General features: G+C 42.3%; 1 protein-coding gene across 2 annotated transcripts; it reads right to left on the minus strand.

Moving 5' to 3' along the window:
• Positions 1-1634: 1634 nt before the first annotated feature.
• Positions 1635-23206, minus strand: GPR26 (G protein-coupled receptor 26). Of its 2 annotated transcripts, XM_037401011.1 has the most exons (3): positions 22088-23206; positions 17180-17293; positions 1635-9753 (listed from the first exon to the last, which is right to left on the minus strand). In XM_037401011.1, exons 1-3 carry the CDS (start codon positions 22753-22755, stop codon positions 9522-9524), a joined length of 1014 nt encoding a protein of 337 aa, XP_037256908.1. In that variant the 5' UTR covers positions 22756-23206; the 3' UTR covers positions 1635-9521. The 2 variants fall into 2 exon arrangements, with proteins under 2 accessions (XP_037256908.1, XP_037256909.1); XM_037401012.1 differs by lacking the exon at positions 17180-17293.
• Between the last annotated feature and the right edge of the window lie 867 nt (positions 23207-24073).

Here is a 24073-nt window from a genome sequence, read left to right on the forward strand (position 1 = left end):
GCTTTTCTGCAGTGGAGATTCAACACCTGTAAGGGAAGCCAAAGAGCTCTTAAGAGGCCTAAACTGTGCACTGCAGTGGAATTTAATCTTCACCCCAAATCTCTGTTTAAAGATCACAAGGAGAAGACTGGAGGTGGTGGTGGTGATTTCAGTAAGATCTTACCCACATCTGAACATTGAAGTTATGATGTTTGCCAGCAACGTCAAGCTGTGTGGTGCGGGCGACACGCGGGAGGGAAGGGATGCCATCCAGGGGACCTGGACAGGCTTGAGAGGCCGGCCTCTGTGAACCTCATGAAGCGCAACAAGGCCAAGTGCAAGGTCCTGCACGTGGGTCGGGGCAATCCCAAGCACAAATAACAGGCTGGGCAGAGAATGGATTGAGAGCAGCCCCAAGGAGAAGGACTTGGTGGTATTGGTGGACAAGAGGCCCAACACGACCCGGCAATGTGCTCTCGCAGCCCAGAGAGCCCCCCGTGCCCTGGGCTGCATCCCCAGCAGCATGGCCAGCAGGGCGGGGGAGGGGATTCTGCCCCTCTGCTCCGCTCCCGTGAGACCCCCCTGCAGCGCTGCGACCAGCTCTGGGGCCCCCAGCATGAGAAGGACACGGACCTGTTGGAGCGAGCCCAGAGGAGGCCACGGAGGTGGTCAGGGGGCTGGAGCCCCTCTGCCATGGAGCCGGGCTGGGAGAGCTGGGGCTGCTCAGCCTGGGGAGGAGAAGGCTCCGGGGAGACCTTAGAGCAGCTCCCAGCACCTACAGGGGCCGGCAAGAAGCTGGAGAGGGGCTTTGTACGTGGGCACGTGGTGACAGGCCAAGGGGGAATGGCCTTAAGCTGGGAGAGGGGAGATGCAGATGAGCTGTGAGGCAGAAATTGTTCCCCGTGAGGGCGGCGAGGCGCTGGCCCAGGCTGCCCAGAGCAGCTGTGGGTGCCCCATCCCTGGCAGTGCTCAAGGCCAGGCTGGATGGGGCTGGGAGCAGCCTGGGCTGGGGGGAGGGGGCCCTGCACACGGCAGGGGGCTGGAACTATAAATGGTCTTTGAGGTCCCTTCCAACCCAAACCGTTCTCTGATTCTATGTCATTATTAAAGCACAGTTGATGATTAAACCCTTTGAGTCAGCAGTAAAGCACATTTGAGGATCAAGAGTTTGGACTTCATAGACAGCAAAAGGCTTCTCTGTGAGGACTACCAGCTATTCCCTCTGCGGGGTACGCCTCCTGGGTGGTGTTTGGGATGAGTCTAAAACCTCCAGAGACCTTTCTGTGAGAGCTCTGGGTGGGCAAGGGTGCCCAAGGAACAAAAAGAGGGACCCCCACACCACCAGCTCTCCCCCAACCTTGGTTTCACATCAGCTGTGAAACCTGCTCAATTTAAGTAGGACCATGTGTATTAAGACTAGACATATGCTTACGTATTAAGATTCTCCAATTATTGCACTTGTGCTACTCATATTGTGGTGAAGTAATATTCTATTGCAACTGACTTTGCAGATTTCTAAAAATGAGCTGGTCTGATCAGGTCCCATCATTGCAATGACATTAGAGGCTTGACATTTGCAACAATGAAGTGAAACAGACTTTTTAAAACATTAACTTTTATATGAAAAAATAGCTCACACCAAGTCTTTTATCATAATCACATTTCATTAACAGTAAATTTAACAAATTCACAATATACATATATAGTATGTATTTATTTATATATGACACTTTGTATTAACCATTAGCTCTATGTAATAAAAATATATTACAACATTTGATGTGTATTCACAAAGCACAAGCCATTGTAAACAGAATAGACAGCACAGGCCCTATTATTCAAAAACTTGAAGTCAAGATTAAAATTTATTTTATTGTATTCCTTTAAACTGTAGGTACAGTAGTAGAATTTTATATATCTGCCTTTAACATGAATGAACCTGTATCTCTGAAGTATCTGTTGGGAGATTACTCAGTTTGGCTTACCTGGGACCCTGAAGTCCCAGTTAACCCATGGCACTCTTGAACATGTTGTCATCACAAATTGGTCTGTGTATCTCTCTGTCCATGTGATTTAGAAAGGTTTTATTTATATTTCCATTTTTTCCTAAATAAATAGCCCCTGCAATTATATACCATTGTTATACAAAAAAGTATAATGCAATAAATTATAATGGAATATTTATAACAATATAATCAAAACATGCCCTATCTACAGCAGCTATTATTAATGTTATTTCAGAATTATCTTTCTTCAGACTGGCTAGGTGCTTTTAGAAATAGGAAACCATCTATTCTCATTATTTGCAAAACAAAACCAAAAAGCTTAAATACACAGGCCGGACCTTTTGTGCCTCTCATTATAGGAATGGTCCTTACTCATCCAAGCAACCCCTCTGTCCTAACAACAAATATTTGTAAAACCAGCCTCTAACATTATTTTTTTTTTTTTAAGTAAGTAATCATCTAACAATCTAATCTAGGGGAAAATGTTTATATCTAACTGTATCTGGACAGACTGGTAATACATTACATTCCTGCAAGAATTCGGAAGGGAATGATTAGTGATTGCCAAATGTGATTTTTTTATCCTAAAATGATCTTAAGAAATTAAAAGCACTGTGGGAAAAAAAGCTACGGTTTAGAAAAATGCCCTGTGTATAAATGAAGGTAAATCAAGGCACCTTTTAAGTTATCTATTTCTATTTTCCAAGGCAATCTGTGATAACAATTTTTCAAACGTCTTATCTGGGAAGCCCTATGGTTTCTGTTATAAAAAGACCCATTCTTTACTCTGGCTGATGCCAGTAGCTTTATTTTACTTGAATGAGGCTGGGATGGATGGCAGAGTGTGCAGAACTTGTCCCCAGCCTTGTCACATGTTTGCTGTGTGACCCTAAGGGCACCGAGTATTTTACAGACAGCTTTTTTCCTAACAAAAGTCATTCAATTCACAAGATTTCCTTCTTTTTTCTCACTGTAGCTCATTGATCACATTAGCAAAGGAGGAGTAAAAAATTACCTGTCTTTGCATAAGGACCCTGTGGTCAGAAGGTAAGGTAAAACACTCCGATATCTAACAGGGCGTTTTAAATTTTTGTTCAAGAACTCAAGGTAGTGTCAGTGCACTATGACTAAACAGGACTGGGAAGGCTATAGCCAACCGTGCACCCTGGGTCATGTTGCATTCCCACTAGTATCTCCCGAGGATGCACGGTCATTTCATTCAAAAGCACTGCTTTTTCCTTAGGAACTCTTGCTGCATCCAAATCCCAGGAGGATGGAGGCTTTCGATTTCTTGCTTTTGGTATGACTTCTAGAAAGGTTTGTTTTACAGCTCTAGCTGACTACAGTGACTAGAAAAGAATTTCCTAGTATTCAGTAATAATTCCAAATGGAGATCCTTTTCCTAATATATTTTTGCAGATTGTTAATCCACCATGTGGACTCATGCCTTTGGGTATGTTGAAAATGTGCAATAGCATTTCTTCAACAAAAATCATACTTTACTACACAATTACCACACATGCATGCTGTCATACACCTGATGCATTTGCTTCTCGATACACACATTTCTGAAGTGCACTTACAGTCTATAGGGTAACCATCTTTCTTACAAATATAGACATATAGTATAAACTATAGCAACCTCTCCAGTTCATTACATCAGAGCATTATTGGCTTAAAACATGACAATCCTAAATACATATTTACATGATACACACCAGGACTACAGGTAAGAAGTAGACATTTTACAAAGACTACAGCAGCTCTTTTCTCCATGTAAACTTTTATACCCCTCCAACAGGGACAGCTGCCTTTTTGAGCAGGACAGTTTTCATAAAGAAACGTCACCCATCAAAGATTTTTGATATACTGAATGCTGAAAGCATAAAAAGCAAATTAAAAGAAAAAAAAATTAAGTTTAAGGCTAAAATGTTATTGTTGTCACTTATTCAGGCTTGGGTAGGTTACGAAGATACAATCCCTGATTCTGCAAAACCATAAGCCTATGCTCAGTCCTAACTATCCATCGAAGCAAACACATAGTGACATAGGATCAGGATCTAGCTGAGCTTTCTGTGCTGAATGTGATGCGCTGAAGTATTTAGTGATTTTTAGGGTTAAGTATTAATGAGCTGACATAGGTGTGAAGTCTCTGGTTTTGCATTTAATCTTTCTTTAATCACAAGAACATTTAACATGGGGAGGAGAGGGCTCTAACAGTAGTGAAAAGCAAGCAATTTCCAAAGGGCTGTTTCAAAAGGTATTCACTGCACATGTGCAAATGTGTAGGACAAGTTATTCAAAGCCCTCAGAGCCTTCTTCATTTAAGAGAGGTAAGGGAACTATGAAACCTTAGGCATGTAGGTCCAGAAATTACTTTTGCAAGCTACCTAAACCTCCTGAGCTTTAAAAATTAGACTGTCTCCTAAGGTAAGGTTCATCCAGGTGTAGGTAGCTTCTGGTCATTCAAACAATGTGAGTAACTTCCTTGTAACCCACCTGAAAACCATTAGCATCTTCCCAACCCAACAAGAGTCCTCCTGTGGAGGCTGTGCTGCTCTTCAACAAGACCCTTGACCCACTGTCTGGCAGTTACTGGGCTTTGACAGAAATTTTGCCTTTCTCTTTGGGGGAAGTGGGTGTTTGAGAGACCTGGAGAGCTCTCAGTGTGGAAACAGGTCACTAGGAAAAGCCCACTGCAGCCGGGCAACACATATCGTTGCAACAGCAGCAAAACCAGTTTATAGTTCCCAACCTTCCTGATCCTCAGCCTCCTGTTCGCATCTATTTCTGCCCCAGTTTTGTAACCTCTAAAGTTGTTCTGATGCAGCTGTTTTTGAAGGTAAGTCTAAGCTATCTTCCCCAAATTGGTTTTTTTTTTAAAAAAAATTCTTTCCAGGAAGATTTTATTATTGACCTGAAGCGGGCTAAGATCATTTCCCAACACTATTGCAGAGCAAACAGATGCATTGGAAAAACTGAGAAGGTAAACTATGCAAGAGGCAGCGATGTGCCTCCTGGGGGCTGGGCAAGGTGACCTCCAAATGTCACTTCCAACCTTGGCTGGGCTGTGATGCTGTGACATGCATGGCTACTGCCACAGCAGTCATCAGGGTTCATAAAGACTTGTCTGGAATGTTTTTTAAATCTAGATTTTATTTGTTTCAGAAGTAAGGGAGGTTATAAAAAGTCTGATTAAGGACCACTGAAAGGAGGGTGTTTGGGTCTGCTACTCAAAGAATAAAAACAGGGATAGAAGTTATTTAGAGAAGAGTCATGGCCTGACGTTGCCAGTGGGCATGTATGCACATGAGGAACTCGCTAGATCCTGTTTACTTTCCATCCATAAACACCGTGAAAACTGGGCCCTACACATTTAGAAGTCAGATCTATAAAACCTGGATATAGTTATCTAATGGGGCCCAATCCCCAGGTGGAACAACCAACTATTAATGTTGATGTATGTCAGGAGAGGACCTGGTACTTATTACTTATTTGTAAACTCTTATCAGTCTCTCAGAGGTTTTGCCAAATGCAATTACCCAGATCTTCACATTCAAACTGGCTCAAAAACATACCATCAAACAGGATCCTAGCTCACAGTTAGGGCTCTGAGATTATATAAATATCTGTAAAACAAATGGAGGAAAAAGCTCAGAATCCACAAAATGACATAGTGGACCAAATTCTCTTAATCATCTGCCAATGTTCTGCCTGCCAAATTTACAAGATATGAAGAAAATGTCAATTGAACGTGCGTGTGAGAAATAGATATTGCATATGGATTGCAGATACCAACAAACAGAAAACTGCATATTGCCTAAGCAGCTGCACAATTTTTGCACATGCAGTTCCATACTTTGGGCACACATTGTAGCCATATTTTACAAATGTTAAAAAAAATATTTAAATAACAAATGGAAAATCCCCCCCCACGCACACATGCGCATTTGTGTTAGACAAGAGAAACAGTTCTGCTTCATGACCAGAGATATTAAATTATTGTGCATTACATTTACCATCATTATTCTAACTCACTCGAGTCAAAGTGTTGTACAGCACATATAATACTCAGCAGACAGTTACTCATATCTACATTCATCACTTAGACACACATTTTAGAAAATTTTGCCAGTTGCCTATAAGAATTCAGCTGAATATCTAGCACTTAACGAGCCACAGTATCATATTTCTAGTATCTTATAAAATGTCATCAGGAAATGTGAGGGTATTACTTTTATTTTGTATACTGAGACAGTTTGTCAAGCACCAGCATTTACAACTCTCGCTTGCTTCAGATGGTAGAAATATGACAATGTGTCAGACAGCTGATGTAAGTAAGGGGAAATTATATTTATTCTCTGTTATAAGATTAATTCGAGAAGAAAGGCACCATGAAAGAAAGACAATTTTTTAAACACATAAAAGGGGAGAGATTTATTGCTCACAGTGACACATAAATCAACCAGCGACTGACTGTGATATACAAGCATAATGAGACAAGTCCAATGTTGTATTCTTCTGTCTTTCACTAGCCATCCTAAGTATATAATTATTTTTTCCTGGGAAATTATCTTACTTTATTTGAATAATTGATTTAAAATTTGAAATCCTTCTGGGGCTAGGTTGATTGACATACAAAACTCCCATTGACTTTGGCAGCAGCCCCACGTATAAGTTGACAACAACCGCTGACTTCAACAATCATTCTGTTGCATTCAACAATCATTCTGTTGCAATTTACTTCACTAAAAATGGTCTTCGTAAAACATGTATCAATCTGATATAGAGCTTTTTGTCTTTTTTAAACTCACTAATAATTAACTTTTTAACATCATGCATTCTGATACAATCAAGTCATCAAAATGACTTGATTTTCTTAAGAAACAAGTCTTGAACGGGGTGTTTTTACCTATGGCACCTGAGAAAATTACGTTAAACCTAAGATGTAAAATGGTTAAAATGAGGTAGACTATTTCATCTGGCTAAGGGTAATTTTTGCATGCAACATTGTAAAAACTTACTTAAACGCTGTAACTGTATTTGTGTGTATATTTTATTGTAACTGGGGTTTTTTATGACTAAATAGTTCAGCTGAAAAAAATGTTATTGACACGGTAGTTGATGATCGTCATTATATTAATTTTTCCATTTATAAAGCAAGTGACAATGTAAGTTTATAGATTAACATGTTGCCTTGCAGCTGTACTACCATGCCAGGGTGAGGGCTAAGGCAAGGCTCTCCAGGTTGACAGCTGAGGTGTTACCTCATGTTCACAGACTTTGGGGTGAAGCCCCCCATGAGTTACTTGTCTGGGCTTTGAATCGCTGGCCAGAAACTTCAGCAGTGGACACTTTCTGTAAGGTACATAGGAAATCGTAGTTGCCATAACGTCTGTTCTATCAAAGACTTATATTCATGGTAGAGTTTGCAGAATGGAGCATGCTAATATTTGCAGAATTACTGGTATTGATCATTTGGCATAAGTGATAGGGAATATACTAATTGAGCTCATTAACCTTTGCTGTTGGGGATTCTGTAGGCACCAAACAGTTGCCTTTGCTTGGGGGATGGGAGATTGCAGGAGGTGGTAACTGAAAAGTAATCCCACAATTTTAGTACTCAGGGCCTTATTTCTCAACATGATCCTAACTTTATTTTCTCAACACAGTGTTGACAGTCAGAATATGAGCAAGAATAGGTAGCGATACAGCCAGCTACGTCAGCTGTTAGTTACACTGCCATGGCATGCATGGAGCCTAATGAACCAAGACTATTCAAAATCTGGGCATCTATTTGCCATTCACCCTCACAAAAGAAACTGTACCTTATGGCCACCAGGCAGAAGCTTTTTTGACCCACCCAGCAAAACTGAATTTAATTTCTGATGTGAACTTGGACTTTAAGTCACTTTCTGGAGAAAAATATGTGTAGAATTAAGGTCAGAATTGGTAATAAGTGTTTTGCCAATCTAAGTATAAATGTGAAGCATTTGAAACCAATAGTTCTCTACATGAAAATAATTATAAGAGATTATGAGGACAACACATTTTGTTTATGCAAGTTATTCCTAAACAACAGAAATCACAACTGATTAATTATTGCTTTTGATATTCTACGGCTTAATTAATAAGAAAACATTTGAAAAACTTTCTCATTTCATAATGTTGTCACAGAAAATTACCCAGGAAAGTAATTCTTTGTGAATCGCTGGAAGATGGCTTCAGCATCATATGTCTACATGACAGTCATGAAGCCATCTACCAGCTGTAGCTGTACTTACAATAAATAATGTTTACAAAAAATAAGATGCTGTGGCAGTGTCTGAGGAAGTATGACACGTAGGATTACCCTGGTTTTGAAAATTTAACTGGTATTTAGGCCTACGTTATCTGCAGGCTGAACTGAATGCGTGGTAAGTGTTAATAACATTACTATGCATAGCTGTAATCTTGACCTATAAAGATCAATACCAAACCCTCCTGAGACTTGCCCACTCAGATGTCAATTCAGATTATTGGCTGCACTGTCACGGTGGGCGGGAGGTCTATTATTTTTCTCCACTTGCTTTGGAAATTATACTTTTACATGCAGCTTTAGTCTCCTCTTTCCTTTAAGTAACATATCTGTAGGAAAAAAACATGATTAATAACACCTCAGAAATTTAAAAAAAAAAAAAAAAATTTCCTCTGGGCACAGGGCCCAGTTCTGCAGCTTTGGCCAAAATCCATTTCTTTATACCACAGATATATTGGTAGGCAGGCAGCATCCTGACCTTTCCATCCTGTCTACCTTTTTTATTTTTTCTGAAACTGAGTGGGGAGAAAACTAATGGGATTCTGCGGAAGTTACTTAAAAAAACTCAAAGAAGACACGGCTGAAACTAGCCTGTAGCGTACTTCAGAAGTGACTATTCTCTTCCTATAATTCTACAGGGTTGTTCAAAAAATGTATATCAGAAGTTGTTGAAAGCTATGCTGGGCACTGTATGAGTATCTAGGTAATGATATCTCTATTAAGTTTTTCCTATTAAGAGTTTTTCTATACAGGACCTGCTCAAGCAGCTGCAGGGGGGGACAGTCTGTAAAACGAGGCTGGCAGCTCCATTAGAGAAAGTGTTACCTGCAGCAAGCAGGGGGTGGAGAAAAGCACAAATATCCCTTTGCAGCTTTTTAGAATAACCTTGTGATGGCATCAGTTTGCTCCCGTTACTTCAATGAGCCCTTCTGCTGAGGGCTGGCTTTTTACCCTATATGTGTGTATAACTGCTGATGGAGATCAATGGGAGATTTGTATTTGCGGAGCCTGCAGGACCACAGATCAATAGCATACCATTAGTCGGAGGCAGGGCGTGCAAAGCAGCCTGCCTCCCTTGGGTGTTGCATGGGCTACTGGAGGGACATGGACTGAGCTTCAACCTGCCCATGACTGCCTCCCAAAACCTTGACAGCTGAGGAGAGCTACTAGGGATAGGCCAGTTACTTTTGTTTCCCATATATTGTTTCACGTGTCTTGTAGGTCCCATACCAGGTTCCTCACTCGTTCAGCTGCAATGTATTCCTATTGTGCGATTCACTCATGAGGGCAGAGGAATTGATGGAGCTTCTTTTGAGGATCTTGTTTATGATGTCTTTCCATGTCTTCTTGTACTGATGCCGTAGCAAAGAGTACACAAAAGGGTCTGAAACAACTTTGCTGTAAGCTAAGCACTTGGAAATGATTCCCCAGTGGGAATTGATGTGGACCACAGAGGATAATTCGACAAGTCTGTGGAAAGAGGAAGGTTGAAAGAGTGAATATTCATATTAAAAACATGGAGCAACAGCACAACTGTAAGACAATGGTGCCCCAACCCCCCGATTTATTCCTGGGCAATTGCAAGAAAACAAAAGAAAGAAAGCCGTACTGATGAAATTGTGAATGTAGTCCTCCCCTTATCCATTTCTAAGATGACAAACTCGTTCCCAAGGATGGGACTACACAGCTCCTGTCAGAGTATCTGGACCTGCAACTTGACTCTGTACGTTTACCTGTACGTTTACTTAGGCCAGAAGTGGACCTTAAATGTATTGCCTCCTAAAAGCCTCTCTTGATCATGTGCCTCAATAAATGTTGAAGAATTCAGTGCAAAATGGGATCGCTCCATCAGGACATGAGGCAGTCTTCAAAAGAGCCTATTTATTTGTTATTGGAATACACCTTTTGGAGACTAAAACCTGACTCCATATCTCTGATGTAGAGATGGGTTTTCAACTCATCTGGCTCACTTGGGCCATCGAGACACGTGATACAGGGACACGCCTTTCTCTAGAGTACTGTACCCTGGGCCTGTTTCTGCGGCCTAATGAACACCATGTTCAGGATCATAAATACTCTGTGGTAAGCAGGTCAACACTTCACAGAAAGTTTCTTGCTGATGACAAATATCACGCAGCATCTACTCATAAAATCACTTCCTAGATAATAGAACCTCACCCATTACACTTTTAGTCTCTGTGCCAAAACTTAACCCTACAAACAATGTGCGTTACTCTCTCTGATGACTAGGGTTTTCAGTCCTAATAAGGTCTCTAGTTAGACACTAATGTTTCACTTCTTGTTTTTTCTTAATTTTGTACTTTTGGTTTCTGCATTTTTCTAGTAGTGTGTGTCATAAGATCATATTTCTGGCAGCTGAAGTTCATCACAGACTCAATATAGCTCTAAAGGGAATTAAAATAGTATAATCTCCCCAGGTATGTTTTCTGAAGATTTTCACACTTATTGTCCCCATTGGACCCAACATGCAGGGCAAATTTAACCACAAGTATTGTAAACAATTATTTCTTCACAACCAAACATAATTTTATAAATATTGATGCAAAACCATACTTTGAGCACTTAAGTTTGAGATTGGGACAAAAAGTGCCATTGCTTGGGCTCATGGGAGTCATATTGCCCCACCATTAGCTATCTAAAAATCTAGCATCTAGTCGGAACTGGTGGTTCTATGTCCCCTCTAGAGTATCTGAGAAACCACCTCACCCGTGCTATCCAGCTTTTTTAGCCAGTTCAGCTCCTAGATAATTTGGTGCTTGCAAACAGTTTGTCTGGGTCATGGGAGAAGCACACAGGGAAGGAAAATTCATCATTGAGAAATGGCATAATGTATCTTGAATTTAAACACCGGTCAGTTTAAAGGCCAAATGTATACATTTGCAACCAATTTAACAAGGCAAAACTTTTAACTCCTTCTGGGAGGGAGGGAAGAATTTTGTATACTTCTCATACCTAGACTAGCATAGATAACCCTAACCCTTTGTACTGAGAAGTATTTTTGACAGTGAAATATTGATAACCTCACAAGGTTTTCTTCCCCCAAGTCTCTGAGCAACACTGAAGGGCAGTTCTGTTCTGCATCTCTACAGCTGCTGAGAAACTGGGGATTTTTCTAGAGGACGAACAGCTGCATATGCTGCTAGAGAGCCCCACTATGCAACGGCAAATAAGATCTTTGCTGAAACTCTTCAGCAGCAGATGCCCTCAAACCCGCCTTGAAAATACCTCGGTTCCTAACGTTTCTTCAGACAAAGCATCATTTCTAAGGAGCATTCAGGAGCATGGTTCCTGCAGCAGCACCAACAACAGTGTTGGCACTTCAAGCAGTTTAGAAATGGGGATTTTTTTGCCTCACTCACTTTATTCTCATTCTATAAACTTTCACTACATCGTGTTGTTTAAAATAGCGCTGGCAGATGGCATGGTCCAGTCATTTGAGCACAAAGTAGGACTAAGGATCCTTAATTTTCTGCACCACAGACTACAAGCTTCTATCTTCTCTCCCTGTTCTGGTTTGCTTCGACTGCAATCTCCATGGCAAAAGCTCTGTCTCTTCCTACATACGTGTGCTGGGCTTAGCACCATGGGTCTGCAGCCCATGCTTTAGGGCTTTAGCCACTGGCACAGCACTGGTAATTTTATTACTGAGCACAGTTCTATGTGCTTTGTGCTAGCGATGTGATCGCTTTGTGTATCGCTTCCATTGGAAGTGAGATGCAACCTGCACAATGCTGCTTTTAGGAGTGGTGATATTAGCCAAAATACTCTTTGGGCTCACAGACATGTGACATCTAAGGTGACCAGGCTATGTTATGTGGAAATACTTGGGAATTACTCTTGCCCTTCCACTGATGCCACTTGGCTCAGCTGATCACTGTAAGCAACTCTGAGATACTAAAGAACTGCCATCCGCCCCATTTCCTTCTCCTTTCACCTCAACTAACCAAAATTTGTTCTTTCAACCTCTCCATGTAACTCATGGTTGATATCTTTCTTACAAAGCAGGACTGAAACAAAGACATAATAATCATCTACTAAAGATGCCTGGTGGTCTCACCTCATGTATTCTCTCTTCTTTAATAAAATGTAACTTATGACACCCACATTAATATGCTTTAAAATGAGAATTGACTATTTGGAAATTAATCATCTACTGAGTCATATTTACTTTGAAATCTACCATGAGCCATTTTCCTGTTATTCTCCGCTTCATATATTTGATGCCTTCTTTGCATTTTACATTTCATCATGTTGAATTTCATCTGGCTGATTCACTTTTACTGAATCCTTTACAAATGTGAATTTGATTACGTTTAATTAAACTCAGTGGATGCCTTGAATGACCAAAATATGACAAATTTATGCCTCAGTGTCTGTCAATCAGTTCTACGAGTTGTTAACAATCTCCATTTAAAGCATATCAAGTGGGCATATCAGGGTTGCAAGCCTAGACTTGCTAATTTTACCTTCATTGACGGATTAACTAACAAGCCTACACTTATCAACGGAATTTTATATATTTTCTTTGATTATGTTCCTTAAGTGTCCTTGATATTTACACATTCTGCAAGTCTTGTGTGTTATTTTTTTATAGTAAACTACAATTGCAGATATCAAGCAGCAAACACAGAAACTCAGACAAACCCCAAGCTACGCAATTCCATTTTGTGTACAAACAATTAAATGTCAGTCTTTCAGGGCGTATCACATACTTTATTGCCTTTGAAAAGAGGCTTTTGTTTCTTGTTTATGAGGGAAATTATATGCATAGCTTCAATTTTCATGAAATGTTTCAGCCAAAAAGAAGACATTCTCAGTGAAGGAGCATTAATATTTCAGTGCTACCTGTAAATTAAATTCTACAGTAGTTCCCTATCTTGCTACGTAAGCCACTCTTCTAGTCTGGTCTTCAATACCTTTTTATTTCAAAGCTATAAGCTGTTTTGTTGTGATAATTTGTTAATATTTTAGAAACTTAGAATTCTGAAGAGTGTGTCATGTCACATGGCTATCCAATTATTTTATTTGACTTTCAGCAAACAAACGAGAATGTCATGCTGAAGATTAAGACCTTGATCTCTTATGCAGATAATACACACTGAAAACCCTTTATATACATGTGCAGTTAATCACTAAAGTAAAATATTTTACTGAGCACGTATACATCCAGCTGGCAGGCTGCTACAATGGCAACACATCTGCTGTGCATTGCTTAAACCTGAGAACTTAACTGAGTTATGGAGAACACTCTGAACAGACCAGAGTCTCAAACAAGCAAAAATGTCTTCTTCAGGAGTGGAACAAAGCTGCACTGCATTTTGGAGCTGGTAGGTGATGTAGTTCTCACACGAAGAAATTCAGTCCTTTCCCCAAGAATCTGAATCAGCTCTTTAAGCTTGTATTCTTAACATTTCTGTGTCTCATTCTGATAGTTCCCTCCCCCCCACCCCCCAAGTCCCATAGTATCAGAATTATACCTTAGTTGTTTCTTTTGTGTTAGTCGTATGAATTAGCTGCCCGTCCATTTGATCTTGCTGTTGATTTTACTTTATTTTCTCTTTATGGCTTGATAGACTGAATCTTTTTTGTATGCAGCCTCACTAGTGAAAAAAACCCTGATTTTAATAATTGCTTCTCGATACAAATATGGCATCACAGTGATCAGCAGCCGATTTACCCTTAGCTAGTTTTGCCTCTTAAAGGTAAATATTAGGTATTACAAATGTTGCATGTATTACAACCAGCCAGCTTCTGTGAGGAAACAGCACGACTTTGGGACTCTTGGATCCAGACCTGCCAATCTTGCAGACCATTGCTTTTGGTCATTGCTGTTCCTCAGAGCTGCAGGAACCACCGGTCAGCACAGAGATATAAGGATAGCAAACAAGGCTGGCCAGCTTGAACCAAAAGGTTTTTCCACCCAGAAGGAAAATATCTCTACCTCACATCAGCTGAAGCTTTTGACAAAGACTAGAAGGCCACTTTCTTCAAATATGTCGACCTATGGTTGTATAGGAAAGCCATGCTTTTATATGTACAGACATGCAAGAACAAAGCTTGCAGGGGAATTCTGAACTTGCTTGTCTACCCAAGCAAGATCTGCATGCAGAGAGCAGGCAACCAGCCTAAAACCACTGTTTGCTTACCCCTTAACCCCCAGAGATGATACAAGAGAATTTTAATCTTCTTCTGCCTGTTCTACCATCCTCCTCTGTAACCTGAGGGCTCGGGGATACGAACTTCTTTCAGATGTTACTTCAAGATTTTTAATTTAAGGCCAATTTCCTCACACATTGACAGCACTTATTAACTTACATGAGCAAAGTTCTGTATTTCAGTATGAAAAGCCTGGAGTTAGAAATAAATATTAGAAATCGGTATTTTATTTTTTCTTATGAAAAAGCTCCTTGGAAAAAATAGGTTTTGAACAATGTTATTTAATCACATAATGATAAATATAGTAAAAGAAGAGATGTGTCCTAATAGAATTTTTACAAACCAAGAAACAAGCTATGCCTAGAAATATATAATATGGGATAATACATGTGTCATACTGGTACAATGGAAAAACTTAATCAAGAAGAACCAGGCTCTACTCATATACTACTTAAGGTCGGCCACTGAACTAATTAGAAGGGTGTTTACTTGATAAAAGAGGTGCCTAATCTGATTTTTATCTTAATGTAATCTGAAAAAGTCTGGTTTACCCAGAGAAGAATTTATCTGATTGGGGTTATAAGCACAACTCCTTCACTGGTTCATGGAATTTCTAGAGACAGCTATTTGATTTTAGTGTGGAAGCAGAAAGATTTTGTTATAGTAGAATCTTGTCATTTGCTGCTTTCAGGCCTCAATTCACAAAGAACTTAAAAACATGTTTACTTTAAACATATTGCTGATTGGTGCTGGCTGTCCGAATGAGAGGCTGAGCCACACACTTCATCGTCTGTCTTCTGGCCTGTGATTGATTGCCTGGATCTTGTGAATGCAAAGCACTGGACACAGCCCAGAAAATAATACTTGCCTAAATAATGAAGCTCAAAACCCCTCCTAATCCCCTGGATTTCAGCACCCTCGGCTGTACGTGTGAGGCACAGGGAAGCACAATAACGTGCATCCTTGAACACCTGCCCTTGCAGCACGGTGTCCGGCGAGGTCTCTCAAGTATCCAGCGAGGGAATTCCCCACAGCCTGTTCTGCAGCCATCCCCTAGATGTGTCAGAACCAAAAAGGCAGGCAAGTGATAGCCTTTCCCCCGCCTGGCGTGCCTGGCCGAGGCCCCAGCCTACCCCGGGGCAGGCATCTTCACGCCTTCAGGACCCTCTGGTCATCCATCGCTGTGGCAAAGCAGACTAAAGACTCAGGGGAACACTTCAGTGATCCCTGTATGGACTAAAGGAAGGAGGCTCAGGGGTCTCCTAACCCCTCTTCTGTGTCTGAAGGCTCCAGGGACACAAATCGGAACACCACAGAGCTGCGAGGAGGTGGGGGGCTGGTGCCTGAATGCTGGGCTGAGGTGCCACTGGAGGAGCACAGAAATGCTTCTGACAGTTCTGGTTAGAGCCCTGGGGGACACCCAGGACGGAGCCCCGAGCTATTCTGTGACTGCGGTGACTTGCATTAAGTTCAGAGACCCAACATAAAATGAAAATTAACCGTTTGCAATGAGACAAACGCTTTATATAACTTGTAGCCTGAGAACTACTAGGCTAAATGACCCTAAATGAATCTTTTCATACCCTTTTAGAGTGTGTGGCATGGAGCGTCTCTTGGTGACTACTAAGTGAAAGTGAAGGTAAACCGAGGTAACACTGTCACAAATGTATTTGCAACATTGTTACAAACAAACAGCATGAATCAATTAGCTATTATTATCATGAACATAAAATCAATGTGACACGTAGATTTCCATTTTTACCAAGAGACTACCATACCTTCTGGTGAGTTGTTAGAAATAAAAATTCAGGATATTATACTGAATTGGTAATACTTGGGGCTGGTTACATGTCCATTTATACTGAGTCTTAATTCAGCTTTTTCAATAATTTTTTATGACAGATCCGAGTTTGACTGAAGTCAGCCCCAACAGTTTCTGTTCAATAGTGTTGGAATAGGAAATACTTTAAAAATATTTTCTTCTTTCTCTGTTCTGCATAGCAGCCTTTCAGTTTTTCCAGAGATTTTTAATAAGGAACATATGTTGTAAATTTCCTTCAACAACTAGATAACACTTTTCTGGATATACTCACTTACTAATACTTTATGTTTCATAGGAGTAATTTTGTGTTTCCCACAGGACCCATTTCCAAAGATAAGCTAGTAGACAGATAGATATCTGACCGTAAATCACAAGAATTTTTGTTAGCTATGAGCCAGAACAGATTTGCTATTTGATGTTTATGACTAATAAACTCTAACCAGTCAGACAAAACTATCATCTAAGGCTGTGGGCCATGTTCTCACCTCAGCTGGATCTTGCTGAGCAGATTTTTACAGTCTGACCTACTCAGACAAGTGTCTTCCCTTGCAGATCACCCCCTGAACCAGGGAAGCAATCGGAGGAGTAGGTGACTATTTGGCCTGCAAAAAGCCGGCAGAATCCTGTGGACTGGCTTCCTAAATCACTCCCATGCAGCCAGCATATCGACAGGGCTGACCGAACACCCACAGATGGCATCAGAATGGTATTGCACAAACGCTCTGATGTTTTACATCGTTTTGTCAGCTCACTAAATGCGATCTCTGTCGTGAGAGTAGAAACAGTGCACAAAATTTTCACAGGAGACTTGAATCATTTTCTGGTTCTGAGTGCCCTACTTCTCCGAGTTAAGAGTGCGTCTCAGTAGTCTTTTCCAGTATGTAGGTTCACACTTACCTTGTAATTACATAAGGTGCAAAACAAAGTATGAAAGTACCAATAAAGGTACTTATTTTCTTTGTTGCTCGCTGCCTCCGTCTCTTTTGTTCTTCTAGACAACGCTCTCTTACACTGTGTGACATTCAACACAAACAAGAACATGAATCACAGTATCAGGTAGCAGATTTTAATGGCTTTACTTATGGAATGATGGAAATCAATCTTTCCAGTAACTGTGGTATTTACATAAGCCGATACCAGGTGCGCTGCATTTATAGGGGACATAACCGATTATTAATGCATCGTATGATCATCTTACCCTCCAAAAACAATTAGTGAGAAATACATGATTACATATTTATATGCACACACACCCACTATATCAATTTATATACAGTCAGATTGGTGGAATTCAGCCTTAAATTCAGCTGCAGCTCCTTTCTGAATTCCAAATTTGCAGGCCAGAGTTTGCCTCATGATATCCAGTGATTTGGAAAATATCCAGAGTGGGGTAGGCAGCATGCTCCTTCCCTAGAAATAGCGATTCCAGCACCACTACCTTAGACAGGAGGAACTCCCCAGCAAGATAAGCAATAGAACACAACGGAACCATAATAGGAAAAAACATGCCCTGAACATACAGCCCAGCACCGGAGCATCCACTATATCCCGTCGCTGTGAGCCAGGTGGCCATTAACCTTTCGGCAGCCCCTGCAGCTCCGTATGGCTGCCGTGCGGAATGCTCCGCAAAGCCGGGAATTGCATAATAAATCCACAATGCTGTGATATTCTGACTCCTCGCCTCAAATCAGCCTTGTTCCCAATTAAACACATATAAATTAATCACCCCCCGGGTTTTTTCCTACCTGTGACATTTTAGGACAAGAGCTTCTCCTTTGAGATCCCTGGTGATGGTCTCACCAGGCCCACCAGAGAGCTGCTAAGACCCTTGTGTGCCAGCAAGGCGATGGGAGCATGGGGCGGAGACCATGCTTCCACTGCAGGCAGTCTCCTTTGATGGCAGCACATTTGCTCGCTGAGAGAGGGATACAATGAAAGCCCATCCTCCTCCTCTACCTGCTCGTGTTACTCCTCTGCTCGCTGTGCACAGGGAAGTGGATGAGCTACTACCTTCTCCAGGCAGGTAGGTCCAATGGGCACCAACTGGTTGTATCTCCGAGAGAACCAGGGCCACCTCTACCTGAACAAACCCTTTTGGGAAAGGGCAAACCCAAGCCAGACTGCAGTCCTGAAATCCCTCTCTACACACGTAGCAGCACTGCTGTGTGTTGACTCATTGCACGGGTCTCGTGGTAACGCAATCAGGTACGTCTCAGGCAAACCAAATGGTCCGGCCACGCGCTGTATTTCCTGACTGCTTGGCATTGGTCTCTCCGTTTTTATTGTGAATTTGTAATTGATGACTCACTGCCAGGTCCCACACTCCCATATGTTAATAGCTGTGAGGTTTATGGCCATACCCTTACATTCTTTGCTCTATCTGGAAATGTTTGATCATCATCTAAACGCATGCTATGTCCTGAGGATCTCACTGTGCTTTGGTGCTGTGGCCGTGAGTTCTTGTGTTACCTTTTGGTTGTGTTAAAGAAAACTTATTTCCTTTGTCCCATTTTATAAATGGTCTTACATTCCTGGTCCCCAGATCAATTATCATGAGGTGTAAAATGAAATAAATACTGGAGGGAAAGTTTATTCCCCTTGAAATAACAAATCATCTTATTCTTAAAGAATATGCCTAAGTAGAATGAAAACACATCTGAAAGTGTTACATGTTGCATGTCTGAGTTATTTGCAGCAAGAAATGACAGCTGAGAAGGAAAAAAAAATTCCACCTTTCCAAGGGAACCTATATGATTTCAATTCTGCAAGAGCTGGAGAACCTGGAGTATTTTTAGATGCAGACAGATGAACTTAGACGTTCAACAGCTTCACTTAAGACCTGTCATATTGCATTCATAGTAACCCAGGCACACAGTGATATAGGAAAAGAAATCTCCAAAATTGGTTCAATTGAGGTGTTGTTAGGGTGTAGAAGATGGTGTATTTTTTGTCTCTACCAGTTTCCCCAGTTATGTCTTTTCCTTACTGGCACACACGAAGCTGTCTTTGACTCCTGGAGCTCACGCATGACTTGGGAAGTCCTGATAGACTTCAACCAATTTCTTTTGTTCAGCCTTTCCAGATGTAGCTAATAAATACCATATCACAGAGGAAGGTATTTTATCTCACTCCTTCATATAGACAATGTACACAGATGAGTATTTTGCTTTTGCACACACTTTAATGCACTAAGATAAGAACATATATGCAAATTCCAGTAGTGACACTAGTAATAGAACTGGATTATTGACTAAGCTTTCATGTAAAGATTTTAATTTCCTGGAAAATTTAAGATATATCCCTTTGAAGGTTTGGTATTTTAAACAAAGTTTATGAGATACTGGACCTTAAGATGTGTAGAGCTGAACACACCAAAAAGATAGTATAGATAGTTTGAGTGAAGAAAAACATGGGTTAAGCACTTAAGTGAAGTCTTGCCGAAACCAATACCTAAGATAGCTTGGTCTTAAGGACAAAATCAAGGAAAAGCAGCATCCAGTAAAAATGCCTAAGCTAACTTGAAAGGACATGTGCCCTAAACATTCACACAAATTTGTGTGGTATTTAGAGGTTTCCTTTGTACTCGTCTTGAATGATCTTCAGAAGATCACTCGTGCCTTCCCGAGTCACAGGTAATAAAGCCATCTGTCATAATGCCTGTCACTAGACCCCCTTGCGGGTGGATTCTGAGTCATAGGAAGCAGAAAATTGTCTGTACACATTTCTCAGCCTTGAAACTAGACTGTGCAAAGAGCCAGAAAAGTCAGGGTAGTCTAAGGTGGGATTGCAAACTTTGTTCTCTCACATGCATGCTCCCAGCATCGCTGTCTACGCTGTTAGGTACTATAGTGAACACTGAAATTGCCTGTATATATACCACTTATATAATTCAAACGATGCTTTGTTATGTCAGACCTTTAGGAATGTCACTGACTGCTCTGGGAGACCTGCAGCCTTTGTGTAGCTCTCACAGCAGGGAAGGAAATCGGAGTCTGGCCCTTTCGGCAGCAGTAGCTGTCACCAGTTAAGGCAGCACCACTGTGGGGCGAATCAGCCCCCATTTCTGTAGTCTAGAAAAGAAGCTAAAACTCTCCTTTCTTAGAGAGAGGTATTAGAATAACCTGATGTGAAGGATAAAGAAGAGTTAGTAATGCAGGTTACTCGCAGCAAATGCCTGTACAGCTCTGTCTCCTCTGAAGAAAGGAGGCATCTTTCCCGCAGCCCCACTGAATCCAGCCCTCGGTGAGATGAGCACAAAATGCACAAACGCCTTCAAATGAACCCAGACCAGAAAAAAAGCAGAGGAGGAGAAATGCCGTTGAGATCTTGACCCTTTTTCTAAACTTTGCTGTGCAGTCCAGGCATACTTTAAGCATTAGGCATAACGACTGCTATTTCAAATAGCCCCAGTGGGTTTACGGCACTGTCCTGGGACTAACCACCGCATCCCAGTGCGTGCAGGAACTCAGAGCAGCCAAGCCACAGTTTAGCAACCAGACAGCACGTAGGGCAGAAGAGTGTTTTTTCCTCTATGTGACTTGGTGAATAAGGGAAGATTTATACATGTGTTTCTCAAGAACAGTAACAGGACTTGCCCAAAGTTCTGGTCTGCATTCTTGGTCAAGAGACAGATCAAACAGCTTAACTGGACTGTTCTGAGCAAATGTTTCTCTGTATCTCTAACAGTGCGCTGTCCTGCCCTGATCCTTTCAGACTTATTTGCCTTAGGCTTAGGAATCCCCAAAATATGACCTTTTGTTGAGGACAGCCACATGTGCTCTCAGTTCTGCAGCTCAGCTCCCGGCTGGCTGCAAATGGAGAGAGCTGGTGTTTGGCTCCAGCTCGCAGAGCAAAGGACAGCGAGGGAGGTCAGGTGGGACGCCTGGCGTGGGACTGCCCTCTTTGCTCCAAGCTTTCCTCTCTTCCAGGCAGACTTCTTCCCCCGTATCACACAGCAAATCTGCATCCTTCCACATTCAGACCTAGCCTGTTCATGCAAGATTCATAGTTTGTGCATACTTCTTGACATGACTCTTTTGCGCAGCATCCCAGCACACATTCACACCCCTTTGGTGCTTGCCTTCAAGCCCATTCTCCTCCCAGCCCCCAGAGACTTTTCTCCTCCTGTGCCTAGGCACAAGAGGCTTAAAGATTCTCATTTGAAATGAACTATATACATCCCTCGCTTTGCCATACGAACATTGCTACTGAAGTCTCTCTCTCTCAGATTTAAGCATAGGCATTCAAACATATGCGTTTTGCAGGTGTTATTCCCTTACAACTCTGCCTTCAGGAAAGATAAAGTTACAGAGAGCACAGCAATAGGGAATCTGCTGGGTGAAAGAGCGGCACCCAGCACCCAGCTTCCCTTCTGAACTCTGACTGAAGGGACATGTGCAGCCTCAGCCTGCTCCCTCAGGGATCCAGCCACGTTTTTGGGCTGACAGTGCCAAAAAATGCAAATCTATCGACCACTAAATCCACCTTCAGAAACAAAGGGCTGTGATCTGATCACTGTCTCAAATGGAAGCGGATGCTCAGACAAAACTGCCTGATTCTTCGCTTTCCCTCCCCCCAAAAAAGCCCTTAAGCATGCAAAAAAATAGTTGCTTCTGCAACCAGGAAAATAAACACAACTAACAAGAAACATGCAGAATAGAAACTGGCAAGGAGGATGCTCGTTTTCCCGCTCCCCATCCCCTGCTGTGATACAGATCAGACTGTATTTAACATAACACTGATCCCCATCCTCCTTGCTTCCTCTGCAATGACTAGTCTCCCTTGCTGAACGCACAGGCACCTTACCTGGGGTGGATGTCCACAAGCAGCACCAGGGTCTGCATAGTGATCACGTCAATCCGCTTACAGTGAAACCGTGCCACCTTCAGCACTTTTAGATATGTGAAACACAGGACTATAAGGGAGAGGAGGAAGCTGAGGGTGTGAAAGACCCCAGTGAAAATCACAAACTGTGTCCTGTCCTCTGGTCTCTTGTTGTACAGGGTGCAGGAGGCATAGAGGTGATGGAAACCCACCCAGGAGAGAGAAGCTGCCACTATCGGGAACGACACCGAGTGTAACCACGTGTAGCTCAGTATGAGAGCAGCATCTCTGTACCTCATTTTGGAGTGATAACTTAGAGGGAAGACCACAGCAATCCACCTGTCAATGCTCAAAGCTGCCATGCTCAACATGGAGTTCGTGGTGAGAAAAGTCTCCAGGAAGCCCACAATGTGGCAGATCTGATCTCCTCCTGGTTGACTCTTGTAAATGATCCCAGCCAAGGTCAGGGGCATGTTCGAAACAGTCATCAACAGGTTGCAGAAGGTGAGGTTGAGGATGAACAATCCCGGGACCTGCTTGCGGATGTCAGCGCTGTACAGGAAGCACATCAGCACCAGCACATTGGCCAGCAGGGCCACGAGCATCAGCACCACCACCACGAAAGCCAGGATCACCTCCCAGATGCTCATGGTGCGTCCAGTCACAGGAGGGACATCTCCGAAACTGCGCCGTGCCGGCACCCAGGGAACATGGTGCGAGGCGCGCTCACCTCGCCCTCCTCCCCAGCCTGCTCGCACTCTTGCATGCCCTCCGTATTTTTAGAAGAGCTGCAGTTTTTTTCTCCAACCTCCCCCTCCTCGCTGTTCCTTTCCACGTCAACGCTTTCCGAGACGTGCACAAAAGCACTGGGAATGCCCATCAAACTGCGAGGAGGGCTTAAAAAATATCAGCAGGACTGAACCACTGTCTCCATTCGGTCCATTTGAAGGAGAGCAGGTTATTCTGAGAAACTGCTCTCCTGAGGTCCCTAATTATCAGCCCCAAGCTTGCAAGCAATTCACCGAATGAATTGTGCTCTCTTTCTCTCTTGCTTTCTGTCTCTCTCTCGCTCTCTTGCTCTTGCTCTCCCCTCCCCTCTCCTCCAACCCTCACTCCCTTCCAGGCTGAATGTAACCTGCTTTTTATGATCACAGATAAAAACCCCATTAATGGATTAAAGCATGCACACTGCTGGTGATTCGCAAATGTGATTATGTCATCCCCCTTCCACAACCCCTCCCCTTCTCCTTGCGATTGTGACTAGACTTTCCTCAAGAGAAATCCCATGCTTTCATTTAATTGATTTAGCCATTAATTTGCAAACAGCCATGTAACCAAATTCCTGCACTCCGGTGCGTTTCCTACATTTCAGTGCATCACTTTCACAGTTGCTGCTTGCTCTCACCCAGGGCAGGGTCTTTCTTTTCATCAAAAAGATGGGGGGGGGTGGGGGGTGGGGGTGGATGTATTCTGCTGCTTCTCTGGAGCTCTCATTAGGCTATCAGAATGATTTTACTGCTCTAGTTTAGCACTTTACACTCCTGTGTCTCCAAGCATGATACATAGGAGGAAAACAATTGCCTGATTGCCTGCCCTCCTCCTTTAAAAGCAGGAAACCCAAAGCCCCAAATGCCACTGTCACACGTCCAAGGTCATAGAGCAGGTGAGCGGCAGAGACAGCAACATGCTGCCTGTCTCGCTATTCAGCTGGGCTTTCTCCCCTTCCACAGCCTTTCCTTCTTCCTAATGAAAGCCTCCCTCCCTGGGAGGGTGAGCATCCTGCGAGATCAGAACCAAGCAGCAGCTTGGCACAGGAAATAGGAATAAGCCTGTATAGCACATAATTAGGTGTTAAAATTCAGTTTGTATTAAAGGACGGAGTGGGAACTGTTTTCTGATTGCCTTTCCTGTCTCTTTAAAACAGTTTTAACTGGGAATGCTGAGACTTTGTGAGCAATCGGGACAGCT

Source organism: Falco rusticolus, chromosome 9, assembly GCF_015220075.1.
Source record: "Falco rusticolus isolate bFalRus1 chromosome 9, bFalRus1.pri, whole genome shotgun sequence".
Taxonomy (NCBI): domain Eukaryota; kingdom Metazoa; phylum Chordata; class Aves; order Falconiformes; family Falconidae; genus Falco; species Falco rusticolus.

Coding starts and splice junctions, on each gene's coding strand:
- GPR26 (XM_037401011.1), bottom strand. CDS start 22,755: ATGAGCATCTGGGAGGTGATCCTGGCTTTCGTGGTGGTGGTGCTGATG. Junction 17,294..22,087: donor CTTGTGGACATCCACCCCAG/GTAAGGTGCCTG, acceptor AATGTCACACAG/TGTAAGAGAGCGTTGTCTAG. Junction 9,754..17,179: donor GCACCTTATGTAATTACAAG/GTAAGTGTGAAC, acceptor CTCTTTCCACAG/ACTTGTCGAATTATCCTCTG.